The sequence below is a fragment of the Leucoraja erinacea genome, chromosome 15 (assembly GCF_028641065.1).
Source record: "Leucoraja erinacea ecotype New England chromosome 15, Leri_hhj_1, whole genome shotgun sequence".
Taxonomy (NCBI): domain Eukaryota; kingdom Metazoa; phylum Chordata; class Chondrichthyes; order Rajiformes; family Rajidae; genus Leucoraja; species Leucoraja erinaceus.
Genome location: NC_073391.1, coordinates 19,683,901 through 19,698,116, shown reverse-complemented (window position 1 = coordinate 19,698,116; position 14,216 = coordinate 19,683,901). Strand labels below are relative to the sequence as shown.

Here is a 14,216-nt window from a genome sequence, read left to right as displayed (position 1 = left end):
TGATAACAATGTATCATTGCTATTTACGAGGGTTCATTTTCTGTTTGTATCCTGCTAGAATGGTGTCTTTAGACTTTAGAGATACAACGTGGAAACTGTCCCTTTGGTCCACCGAATACACAATGACCTGCAATCACCCCGCACACTAGCACTATCCTCCACACTAGGGATAATTTACAATTTTACAGAAACCAATTAACCTACAAACCTGTACGTCTTTGGAGTGCAGGAGGAAACCGGTGCACCAGGAGAAAGCCCATGCGGTCAGAGGGAGAACATACAAACTCTGTACAGAAGCACTTGTAGTCAGGATTGAACACGGGTCTCTGGCACTGTGAGGCAGAAACGCTACCGCTGCACCACAATGCTGTCCCACCAGGAAAAAATAATGAGCATGGAAAAAAAATCATCCAACTGGTTAAATTATCACTGCAGAATTTCTTTTGGCACTCAATGAAATTTGATATAATGGATACCAGAATATGAAGTTGGAAATTACCTCTGCAGTCTCTGAAGTCTGTGTCGAACTTTTTATTGCATTCAATTTTGACTCCACTGCTGTCAAGTGGCATTGATTGGTAATACTGCAAATCTCAATGGAAAATATTTCCACAGGAGTGCAAAAAGTAATCCCTTATCATATTCAGAGGAGCCAAACTATTTTGACATCTTGCTGAACAATCATGCATGAATCACTCTAACTTGGTGATACTCCAGTTGTTAAAAAATCAAGTGTTATACTTACAAACATTATCCGAGTGGGTATGTGATCTGACTGCACAATGGGATTCTTGTAAAGCCACATCTCTTCAGGCTGAATAACTCGCTGGAAAGGATCCAGAAATTCTGTGAAACTGTGGCAAAAAATGAAGAAAAAGTTATATTTGGAAGGTTTTTACCAGCAGGAATTGAAAGCTGAACTGCCAATCTATTATGTGAAGAATTAAGATTGTATTTCACCCGAGACTGAATGGGGAGCAACAAGGTGTGTCTAATGTCAGGATGGGGCACTTAGTTTAACTCTCTTTTTTGTGTTCTGAAATGGATTTTTTTCCCCATATTCTCTTCTGCACAGAATACTGTAACAATATCAAACCCAGCAAGAAGTTTGAATGCATCGCTCCTTGAGCAGCACTCAAATCCTTAAGGGCCTGTCCCGTTTAGGCGTCATTTGCGCGTCATGCAGGTGGCGCGCGAAGATTTTGTGAATCCTAAAATCCTGGGGCGCCGCGCCATCGTGCGTCATGACGCATAAACGATGTAGCGTAAATGATGCGCAAATGACGCCAAAGTGCAACAGGCCCTTTAAGCTTCTGAAAAGCTCTGTCAATCAAGGTGGATCATTACCGGTCAAGGGGTTTGTTTCTGTTTTCAGATTTTGCTTGTAATTTTTTTCAGTGGAACGGGGTGTGGCAGCAATCTGTAGCTCCCCACTGTAAAATGACTTCCAAGGGCATGGTTACGATGCATGTTTGGCCCTGAGGCTGAGACCTGGTTAGTGGCACTGATATTTGGCTGTCAGCGCACTCATTCTTTGTAGTAGTATGGTATGGCTTGTATCCCATTCCAGAGACACAAACAATGGAAAATTCCATGTGGACAGATCAGTGCCACAATGCAGGAGTGAAATGTTAAATCAAGGTTGAATCTACCATCTCACGTGGAAAAACACAGATCAAATGGCTCTGTTCCTGGTATCTGGTCAATATCCTTCTCTCAACCAATACCTTTAAACAGATTGTGCTGGAGTAACTCAGTTGCTGGAGTAACTCGGCGGGTCAGGCAGCATCTCTGGAGGACATGAAGAGGTGACGTTTCGGGTCAGGATCTTTCTTCAGACCGAATAAATGTCTCAACCCTAAATGTCACCTATCTACATCCTCCAGAGATAATGCCTGATGAGTTACTCCAACACTTTTTTTTTGTTGTAAATCAGCATCTGCAGTTCCTTGTGTCCCTAGCTCTAAACCTGGTCACTATCATGGTGCTGTTGATGGGAACCTGATGTGCTCAAATTGACCATTGTTTTTTGTACATAGCTATTTGTTACTGAATTTCACAATTTGCTGTACAGTGCTTTTGGAAATCTTGCAATCACTAAAGGTGTTTTCAAAGTGGAAGCAGAAATAATGAAGCATGGAAATATTCAACAGGTCGATCAGCAGCTGCGGTGTGAAAAATGAAGTTAATGATTCACTTTACGATAAAGGGGGAAAAGGAGATAAAATAAATGTTAATAGCTCAATGGTTTATTTATTGTCGCGTACAGAAATACAGTGAAAAGCTTGCACTGTATGCTACCAATCCAATCATACTATACATGATGACCATAGATCCTCTTCTGGAACAGTAGGCAGAGTGTTGCCATGTTCTGGCACTATCTTGCAACTTCCAAGTCTCTGAAAAGTCAGATCTTCATCCAAGGAGAAATCTGATTTTTTATATTTCTCACTGGTGTGCAGGCAATTCAGATTCAGATTCAGAAAACTTTATTGTCTGTCGTAACAGAAAATCTTCTTTGACGTGGCTCAACATACAGACAGGACAATGTACTGATAAGCAGTCATACAACACAGATTTCTGCGAGCACACACAGTGTGTATCGATCTTAAAAGCAAATATAAAGATTAAAAACTGTAAAAATAGACAAGATAAAAGTTGTGGATACGTGTAAAGTGACAATGCGTCAGGGTTAATGTGTCCATTGTTCATTTTTTTATTTAAACTGTTTATGGCAATGGGTATGAATGAGTTTTTGTGGATGTTTTTCTTGGATGAAGTTGATGGTCTTGCAAAGAAATGGGAGTGAGGCATAGTGAACAAATGAAACGAACGATCTTTGACTGGTTCAAGAGTGGGAGAGGTTTAATGTTGAAAGATTGATGGAGTCAGAGGAAAGAGGATGTTATAACAAGTGGAAGCACAAATAAGACCAGAGACATTGATTTCTGAGGGGGGGAATGAATGTGCCTTTTTTCTTAGATTGTGAAGTCCAATACAATTAAGTTACACAGTCAGTGCTGGACTATTGTGAAACTATGTTGTATTACTTGGGGCCTTTAAACATTGGTGATATCCTGTAGTATTAATGTTCGTTGTAATGCTGAAATATTCAGTGTGCTCAACTTTAATACAGTACTGTCAATCATTAAGATAATTTTTGTGTATTTAATTCCTCTCATCCTACATTCATTGATTTTGATCACCAGCCTAGGTAGTTTCTTTTCGATTGGTTTTCCATATGCATGGTTAGTTTAGATACAGCATGGAAATAAGTGTTGGGCCCATCAAGTCCACACCAACCATCGATCACCCGTACACTAGTTCTGTTATCCCACATTTGCATCCTACACACTAGGGGCCAATTAACCTACAAACCTGCACATCTTTTGGATGTGCGAGGAAACTAGAGCACCTGAAGAAAATCCACGTGGTCACATGAAGAACATACAAACTCCACATAGACAGCAACCAAAGTCAGGATCGAACCGAGGTCTCTGGCGCTCTGTACCACGCGTTCAGTTAATGAAAACAGAATAATATTCAGGATTGTCTATCTGTAGCAGAGTCAAATTATTCTGTGAATGTCCCCTTAAATAATTTGTGGTATAGATTTAAATATAGTTTTCTTTAAGTTACATTTGCAATGTTCTTATTTTCCCTTAGTTGCCCTGACTATTTTGCATATTAAATCAAAGATAGACACAAAATGCTGCGGTGACCCAGTAGGACAGGCAGCATCTCTGAAGACAAGGAATGGGTAACGTTTCAGGTCGAGACCCTTCTTCATATTTTAGTTATTTTGCCGTCATCTACCAAGCAGAAGCATTTGCAGGTGACTACTTTGTACATATTAATGCCGCTCCAAGACTTTTGCCGGTACTGTGAAAATGGATTTGACAGATCACTTTTAGTATATGCGCTAAACATGCAAAACTTGACATAAATGAGTTGGATGGAGAAAAAAACACAGATGCTGGAAATCTAAACAAAAATGGAAAATGCTGGAAGCACTTAGCAGCTCAAGCTGCATCCTTCCAGGTCAAGGAACCTTCCACCAGAAGTGGAAAAGTGAGAAAACAAACATGCTCTAAATGGCAACGGTTGGGACCAGGTGGGGGGAACTAGAGAAAACACATTTGTGTTAGGGCACAGAGCAAACCTGTCAAGATGACAATCTGTTTTAAAACCAGCAGTTGGAAACAAAAATGAAAAATACAACAGAATAAAAGTACAGACACATTGTTGGAGCAAGAGGAGAATAGACAGTTGTTAACTATAAAGCGTAATTGGTTGCAGTGCTCCCACATGAAAGATGAGGTGCTGTCTCTCAGGCATTGGACATTGTTAGAGCAATCCATGAGGCTGAAGGCAGAGTGAGAATTGGGCCAAGAATTAAAATGACAGGTGGATGAAGCTTGTGGATCTGTGGTAAAAGGCTTTTGGCACATTGGCATTCTTCAGTAAGAGAATGAAGAAGTCAGGACATTGTGTTACAGTTGTACAAGATGTTGGTATAAGCTCCACAAAAGAATATTAAAGTGAACATTCAGAGGATAATTTAACTCTGCTGCAGTTGGGGGACCCTGAATATTGTCCTGTCTAACTCAACATACATAAGGAAAGCCAGTAAAACAACATTCCCACCAGACTACCTCAGTTTGTCAGTGGATGTAGGATGAGAGGAATGAAATATATACAAAAATGATCCAATCTTGTTTGCAGCTGTAAATCGCCACTGTGATAAAATATTAGGCAAGTTAATTGAACTATACAGCAGCATCTTTATGGAGTGTGGTGTTTAGTTTTAGTCACCTTCCTACTTTTCCCAGGGAAGGGGAATCAAGAACTAGAGGGCATATGTTTAATTTAAGTGGGAAACGATTTAATAGGAATCTGATCGGTAACCTTCTTGCACTGAGGATAGTGGATGTATGGAACGAGCTGCCAGAGGAGGTAGTTGAGGTGAATACAATAACAACATTTAAAAGACACTTGGAGAGGTACATGGATAGGAAAGGTTTAGAAGGATATTGATCCAAGGCAGGTAAATGGGACTAGCTTAGATGGGGCATTTAGGTTGGCATGGACATGTTGGGCAGAAGGGCCTGTTTCCATGAATCTATGACTCTAAATGAAGGTGTTCAATGAAGCAACCACCTACTCTCTCTTCAGTGTCACCAATGTAATGGAGACAATATTGTGAGAATAGAATCTAATACATGAAATAGGATTTTTAAACATGTCTCTTCTGTCTTTCACAGGTGCTTTAAAAAAAAGTTTTAATTTGCATCAAATGACAGACATTCCTGCTGTTCCCCCCACTCCAGCCCTCACTCCAACTTACAAAACATTTATTTTCTCACTTTTTTCAGTTCCACGGAAGGGTCTTTGACTTGAGACATTGACTCTGTTCTTCTTTCAATTATGCTGCTTGACCTGCTAAGTGCTTTCCAGCATTAAGGTCCTGTCCCACCAGCATGCGATTGCATGCGGCTAGCGCGACCTAACGTGGTCGCTTGAGCCGTATGGCCTTGCGGGGCCGGTCCCACTTCGATCGCCGGAGCCGTATGGAGTTGTGCGGGGCTGGTCCCGACATCGCGTGGGGCTCCGAAAAACTGACACTGTCCAAAAATTCCGCGCGGCAACGGCCTGTCGGCCCGCAGCCGCATTGAGGCCGTACGCAGCGCCTCGATGGGAGTACACAGCGTCTCAACACCGTACGCACCGTCTCGACGCCGTACGCACCGTCTTGATGGCGTACGCCTAGCACGTGGCATTGCACGATGACGTAACCGCCCGACGCCATGCGACGTCCAAATTCAGTCGGCCCGCCTCCTACCCAGCTGATTGATGAGTATGATGTTGGGACCAGCCCCGCACAACTCCAGACGGCGCTGCGGTTGGAAGTGGGACAGGCCCCGCGAGGCCGTACGTCTCAAGCCGCCACGTTTGGTTGCGCTAGACGCATGCAATCGCATGCTGGTGGGACAGGCCCTTTATGATCAGACAGGAAGTCGAAGGTTATGGGGAGAAGGCAAGAGAATGAGGTTGAGAGGGATAGATAGGTCAGCCATGATTGAATGGCGGAGTAGACTCGATGGACCAAATGGCCTTATTCTGCTCCTATGACTTATGAACGTATGATCTTATTATCTTTTTGTATTAAAATAAGCAAGAATAACTTCCTAGCGACATCACTGTGACACTACGCTTTGGGTATTCTCCCTTAACTAAAGGCAAAATGGCACCACATCTTTTTCCCTTAACAGTGTACTTGTAAAATAAGGTTCAGTTTAGAGATATGCTGCTCTCCCATCTGATGCCTGATATATAATTTTTAAGACTCATATCGGCCAGCACATCTTTCTGAGCCTTCATCCTCTTTGATTTCTAAAATGATTTGAATAGCTGGAATAATTACAGCAGTAAGAAACATGCTTTTAAATTAAGGAATGTGAAGCTGTATTCAACCTATCTATTTTTCAATTAAAACAAATTCTAAACCCGTGTGCATAAAGGGCCTGTCCCACTTAGGCAACTTAATTTGTGAGTTCAGGAGAATCTGCACTCGCCACAAGTTCGCCACATGGTCACCACATGTTCGTAGGTGGTGTCTGGTGAGTCTCCTTCAAGGTCGAGAGGATTTCCCGCAGGTTGGTAACTATCCGCGGCCTCAGTATGGTCGCGCAAAATTATTAAACGTACTTAAAAATTGGTCGCCATGGAGAAAATCGATACTTTTGAAGTCGTAGTGCAGTGGTAGTGGGGTCGCCATGACATTGTAGGTAGTCAAGGTAACTGTAGGAAGTTTTAGTTAATCTCCTTTGTTGACCGGGCATTTTAATTCAAAGCTAAACTTCACAGCTGTGTATCTCTGGCATTAAAAGTTGTCTGGCTTCTTAAAAGTGTCTCCAATCCTTCTTTCTCCCCACCCTCCTTGCTCTTTTAAAGGACTTACTGTACACTGTGCTAGCCGTCTTTAACCTTCCTGTTCATCGCGGTGTGTGTCTGTATCACCTTGGCTTTGCACCGTGTGAATTTCAGACAGCGCTCCCCCGCTTTCCCTGGCCCCCGCCTTTGCGATGTGTTTGTGTGTGTGTGTGTGTGTGTGTGTGTGTGTGTGTGTGTGTGTGTGTGTGTGTGTGTGTGTGTGTGTGTGTTCCGCCCTGACGGTCGTTCCAGCGTGTGGTTTTTCAGGCGAGTGCCCCCTGAGCTTGAAGGTTGCATGTGTCTGCTGAAAAGTCGCGTAAGTGGGACTGGCCCATGAAGCTCTTCTCTCCTGGAAGACTTGAGGTGCTTCTCAAAGGCAAATACCACAAAGGTATTGATTGCAAATCTTTGAAAATACAGAAATAAATGACACAGTAGTGCAGTTGCACATTGGTAGAGCTGCTGCCACACATGCCAGCGACCCGGTTCAATCTTGACCTCGGGTGCTGTCTGAGTGGAGTTTGCACGTTTTCCCTGTGACTGCATGTGTTTCCTCCAGGTGCTCTGGTTTCCTCCCATTTCCCAAAGACCTGTGGGTTTGTAGGTTAATTGGCCTCTGTAAATTGCCCCTGGTGTGTGAGCATGTATGAGGGTGTGGACTCGATGAGCTAAAGAGGCCATTTCCAAAACCCTAAACCAAAACCAAATGTTCGACAAGACATATTGTGGATAATAAAATTGATATTGCCTGTTCCTCATTTCCAACCGGTAGGAAATCACTATTTGGTATTGTTAATGAAGTTAAATATGACCGAGAAGAAATCTTACATATCACCGAATAACATTTCTGCACAACAGAGAAGAGGACAAGGAATCATTCCACTATTTTGTCAGAACCGAAGGTTGAAGAAGGTGCCTAGTTTTGTGCTGATTAAAGTGCCAGGCCTACGCTGCAGTTAATGTTGCAGGAAAAGTTGCAAAGTACTTGGAAAACTTGCAGAAGCGGAAGTGAAAATATACTCATGAGCCTTTCATGCTCAATTCAAAGTGGAAAGTGTCCAGTTGAAATATTCAAGTTAGTAAATAACACTGAAAAGTGATAATCAGTGATTATTGGTGGCAATGAATGGATGAAAGATCAATTTACCATATTTTGACAACTCTCAGTCAATCTTCTAAAAAATATATTTCTGCAACCAACCACTCTCCATTATTACGCAAGAGACACAGAGCAACTTCTAATGCCATTGACAGGATTGTTAAACTCAATATTCTATCGGTTATTCATCAAATGCCACAGCAATAGAATAAATTGAATTCCATATTTATAATTGTTTGATGCCAGCTTTTTATTGCCAACTGCTGGCATTTGATTGTGGGTAAATAGCGTCATTTTCCTTCTCCCAAATCCTTGAGATATTTGACCAGTTTTCAAACACTTGTTTAATAACTCAAATGTAAAATAATTGGTAAACAAATGGATTTTTTTTGCCACAAGGATTGTATGCTTTTAATTACTGTTGGCAGAAGAATTGTTTGGCAGGATGTAACAGTTAAAGGGTTTGCAATAAAAATTGCAGATTCTTTCAATTAAAAACAAGCATTCAAAGGGATTTGAAAGGGTGAAAATGACTGAATAAAGCAGTAATAAAAACAGCAAATTCTAGAAATACATAGCAGTTGGGCTGAGATTGGTGGAGATAGAAGCAGAGCTGATATTTCAGGCCCAAGATCTTCTGACAGAAGTTGGAGAAGTTAAAAATTAAAGATATTTTCAACTTCAGAAAAAAGGGTAAAGTTGGAGGGAATAAAGGAAGTGGCATATAATTGGATGGAGCTTGAATAATACACGTTTTATTGGTGTTGACTGGATGGGGTCATTGCTGCTAATTTGTCTGAGCAGATGACTGGAAGTGAAAAAAAGCTGGAGTTATGAGTACACCTCAACACCAGTGGCACCACAGTGGAGAGAGTGGAGAGCATAAAGTTCCTCGGAGTGCAAATTACAGACAGTCTCACCTGGTCCAGGAACAACACTGGAATTGTCAAACGGGCCCATCAGCGATTGTACCACCTGAGGAAATTCAAACAGGCCTCACTCCCCACCAACAACCTCAGGACTTTTTACAGGGGCACGGTGGAGTCTGTACTCACGTACTGCATGAACACGTGGTACTCCAACTGTAACTGCTCAGACAGGAAGGCTCTGCAGAGGGTGGTGAGGGGAGCAGAGAGGATCATTGGCGTCTCCCTACCCTCGGTACAAGAACTGTTCCAGAACCGCTGTCTGATAAAAGCTCTGAGAATAGCTAAGGACAAACTGCACACACTCCACATACACCTGGATCTCCTGCCATCAGGCAAGAGATACCGTAGCATCAAAGCCCGGACTACAAGACTGCTAAACAGCTTCCTGCCACAGGCTGTGAGGCTGCTAAACAGTCACTCCACCTGATTCTGTGGCTTTGCACTGGCAATTTAATAACTCTGGCACTGGCCACTCAAATCAGCTGCCCTGGACATTTTAATGACAGTTTTTACTGTATTTTAATGTTGCTGTTTTACCTGCTTTTAATTATACTGTTTCATCAGGGACTGGATTGTTTTTACTGTTATTATGTGTAAAATGTTTAAGTTTTATATGCGATGCTCCGGTATTTCCTGGGAAACGTTTTCTCATTTTGCACTGTACAATTGTTGCTTTGCAAGATGACAATAAAGGTTGATTGATTCTGCCACTAACTGGAATGGCAGGTTATCTGATATTGTTAAAACGAGTTGCTGTTACTCAAGCTTGCGGTTGAACAAGGTGTGAGACCAAAGACTGTCAGAATAGGAGTGAGGGAAAATTAAAGAGAAGGCAACTTGTAAATGGTGCTCTGCAAAGTGGTCACCCAATCTGTGGTCTCAGTTTTAAATGTGGAGCGAACTCCACTATGATCACCATAAATAATGCACCAGCATTGGAAGACGTGCAAGTGAATTGATACCTGGATTGCAAGTTAATTGATATCAGAGTTGACGTTCTGGACCCTGGATGTGGGAAGAGCAGATGTGGCATCTCCTGCATGGGAAGTGCCCTGAGTAGGGGAGTGAGTGTTGGTGGTGATGGAAGAACAAACTAAAGTATCTGAGAGAGAATTATCCTTCAGAGTGGGGGGCAGAGGGGAATGTGTGCTCCATAATGGTAGAGACTATGGTAGATAATTCATTGAATGAAGAGTCCGATAGAGTTGGAAGGTGAAAAAAAATCCCAATCTTTGTTCTGGATGAGAGGAGCAGGGGTGTCATCAAAAGTGTGGGAAATGGAACAAATACAGGTGAAAATCCTAACAATAATTGTGACTGGGAAGCCTTCACAATACATGATCAAGGATTTTTTTTAAACAGTCATAGTTACTCTTATTTGTATCAAGGCTGGTGTGACAAGGTGAATAGTCGTGATAAAAACAAAATTCTTCATTTTCTCATATTTTTGCACAGACATTTTATCTTTCTTTTCCATACGTTTGGGAATATAAATTGAATTGATTCTTAGTGGCATAACAACGCTAATTTTCTCACACCATATTATTGACTTCAAATGAATGACAGCACATTTTTCATCACAATTTAAAAATGTGGTGAGAATCACAATAACACAACACACATTTATCTAAATGCTGTTACCATTGTCAACACAAAATAATTTCACAGAAATACTATCAGAAATAAACATAATTAGGTAACTTTTGAACTCCTGGTAGAGAGGGGGGGGGGGAGGGAGAGGGGGGGGGGGGGAGAGGGAGGAGAGGGGGGGGGGGGGGAGAGAGAGGGGGGGAGAGAGAGAGAGGAGAGAGAGGGGGAGAGAGAGAGGGGGGGAGAGAGGGAGGAGGGGGGCGAGAGAGAGAGAGAAAAAGGGAGAGAGAGGGGGGGAGAGAGAGAGGGGAGAGAGAGAGGGGGGGAGAGAGGGGGGGGGGGAAGGGAGGAGAGGAGGGGGGGGGGGGGGGGGGGGAGAGGGGGGGGGGGGGGAGAGGGAGGGGGGGAGAGGGGGGAGGGGGGGGGGGGGGAGAGAGAGGGGGGGGGGGAGAGAGAGGGGGGGGGAGAGAGGGGGGGGGGGGGGGGGGGGGAGGGAGTGCCTTTTTACTTCAACCCAAACCCAACCCCAACCCCAAACAACTATTTGCAGGCAGTGCTTTTTTACCTCTAACCATATTTTCATTTTCAAACCAAATTAAGGGTACTCACAGTGCTGTAGACATTTGTCAGTGTCATTCAAAGCTCTGATTGAGGCACACCACTTGCAGAGACTGATTGAGGCACACCACTTGCAGAGACTGATTGAGGCACACCACTTCCTGGTTTTATAGTCGCTCCCCCTCCCTCCAGCAGGGGCAGCAGAGAGAATGGGGAATGTTGTAAAAACATTAATATCTCTGTCAATTTTCATCGACGGGAAAAATCCTCGGCACACACACGGCGGAGGGGGGCTCTGAGCGAGGTGGCCAAAAATGACGGCCATAGGTGGCGGCGTACTCTCGGAAACCGCAGCACAGAAAGCCGAAACCGGTCAAGAACAGAGTTTTAGTAATATAATAATAGATAATCCCTTGCACAAGATTATCTGCATGCGTTTATCTTCATAAACTGCCTGTACCTGCAGGGAGTAACATTTACAGGGAATTCCAGGAACAACACCTTGATGGATAGGAAACATTTAAAGGGATATGGACCAAATGCAAGTTGGTGAGACAAATGTACTTGGGACATCTTGGTCGGCATGGGCAAGTTGAGCAGAAGAACCTGTTTCTGTGTTGTATGATTCTATGATCGACTTAATGGAAGAAGGGTTTCAAGCAGAATTCTGCTCGGAGGTCCTTGCTTAAAAGTAGTTGCAGGCAATTTTTCAGATGAAACCCCTAATTTTGGCTGCCAGGAATCCATGCTCTCCATTTCTGTTCAGCGTCAGTATTTCAGACCTTTGATTGGTTGCCTTTTATCTGTCTAATCGTCACATTATAAGAAAAGTCACATTGAACAATAACCTTTGTGGATCTGGCTATTAAATTGCAGCTGGGGATATTTAGAACACTTTGCACTGTTCTGTATGGGAAGTTACTTATATTTTGGATCCAATATTTCAGACTCACTATTTGGTTTGGTTTAGTTTAGTTTACTTTAGTTTAGAAATACAGCACGGAAACAGGCCCTTCAGCCCATCAACCGACCAACAATCCCCATACACTAGCACTATCTTATACACTAGGGACACATTTTTATCGAGGGCAATTAACCTGTAAACCTGTACATTTTTGGAGTATGGGAGGAAACTGAGGCACCCTGGGAAAACCCCCGTGGCCATTGGGAGAATGTACAAACTCCATAGAGACAGCTCCCATAGTCGGGATCGAACCCAGGTCTCTGTTGCTGTAAGGCAGGACCTCTACTGCTGTGCCACAGTGCCGCCCCTAAACTTTTAACTTCCTTCTAAAATGGCAAACCAAGCCGCCCAGAATGAGGGCAGACAGGGTGGACAATAAATACCAACTTGGCTGTGAATTCCAAATACGGTGATATCCAGCTGATATGTAATAAAGGACAGCTAGTTGTGTGGGTTAAGGGTGATATTCAGGGCTTCACTTGGTTACAGTCCTCTGTGCCATCTGCATCTGCTGATCGATGGATTTTTTCTAAGGCAGAGATAGATAGATTCTTGATTAGTACAGCCATGATAGATCAGCCATGATAGATCAGCCATGATTGAATGGAGTAGTAGACTTGAAGGGCTGAATGGCCTAATTCTGCTCCTATCACTTATGAACATGCATCATCACAGCAAAGGTAAGGCTAGCTGTTGGGAAACCAGGGGATTTCCTGATGATAAGTTTGTATGCAAACATGTGGGTAACGTACCAAACCCATGGTGCTACACAAGGTTTAAGACAGAAGGTCTGATGGCCACCATCACTGTTTCCACTGCGGTAGCCTGTCTCTAAGTGTGTTTCGCTTAAACTAGAATGGAAACTGAGACACAGGCCACTGGATAATGCATTATGCATCGGCCCATTAACGTGGTGATTGAACACTCCTATTTCCATCCTGGTAAAGACAGGCTGCAGGTTTAGTACACTCCCCTGTGCATAACTGGTGCCAGGCTCTGGCACATTCCTTGGCATTGGATGGAATCTTTCTGGCACCTGGTCAATGTTCCATCATTTCGCTGAGCAAGCATGTTGATTTAGAGTGCCTCAACAAAAGCAGCAGAACTGGCAAGTGACTGTACCCTCCAGACAGCTGGAACACCAGCTATCCTTCTTCCTCACTCTCATCCCCAAAGTCTCAATGTGGAGCTGTACTCACCCGGGCAAATCCATCATGCTCCACGCTTGTGCCTTGAAGATGGAGGGAATAAGTCAGCAGGTCACTCAACAAAGTGGGTCATCAAAGTAAACCCAGCCCCTAACCTGCTCCAGTATTAATTTGACTAAAGCAGCTGAGATTCCAGACTCCCCCCAGGATGTTAGTTGTGTTGGACTTGGAATATGGACCATTCACAGGAGGTCATTGAACTCTCTATCCACAGTGTCTCGGCTCTTGGGGCTTGACGTGGCTCCCATTGTCTTCAGGAAGTTTGAGAGTTTCCAGGTCTTGTGTTTATAGGGCACATCTCTCTTCCTGTTTTGTTCCTTCCTCAAAATCTCCAAAGCACTTGCAGAATATCTGGACCCTCTCCACCCACTTCCACATTGCAGTTGTTACATTTTTTGTCTGTCAGAAAACATTCATAATAATTTCTACAGCCTGCTGCAACCTGAAATGCTTCTTCTTTGCAGCGGTGCGAGTTGGCTTTGGGCAGTGCGGTCCATCTCAAGTCGTTGTAGCAGCTCATCACATTACTCTGGCTATTGAGATATTTAGTTCCTCGACTGCATGGCCAGTTGGGTGCACGCTGCAATCATGATGATTGTTGAAAAGGTGGCATAGCTTTGATGGGTCCAGATTAATCACACATCACGTTTTACATTTTATCTACTTTTGTGCTGCAATTTAAATGTAATATATTAATGTTGGATCATTGTTATGTTATTAGTTGGACTTTTCAAGGTGCTGTGTAAACCCAATGACCCATGCTGTCACAGTGTGATACAATTCTGAAGGACATTACAATTTGGATATTAGTAATCCACCGGGGTCAAATAATGTCACTGGGCCTTATTGCCAACTGTCAAGCTTGGCTGCTGTAATGGCAATAACATTACAGTGATTACCCTGATCCATATGTGAGAGCATTTGATGGCTTGGAA

General features: G+C 43.2%; 1 protein-coding gene across 2 annotated transcripts in view; it reads right to left on the bottom strand.

Annotated features, from left to right (window-relative positions):
- The window catches only part of plpp4 (phospholipid phosphatase 4), a 265,024-nt gene that overhangs the window by 163,953 nt on the left and 86,855 nt on the right, over positions 1-14,216 (bottom strand). For both annotated transcript variants that reach the window (XM_055646828.1, XM_055646827.1), the window contains exon 2: positions 746-854. In XM_055646828.1, the coding sequence (XP_055502803.1) occupies positions 746-854 (109 nt within the window). The remainder of the gene's footprint in view (positions 1-745; positions 855-14,216) is intronic.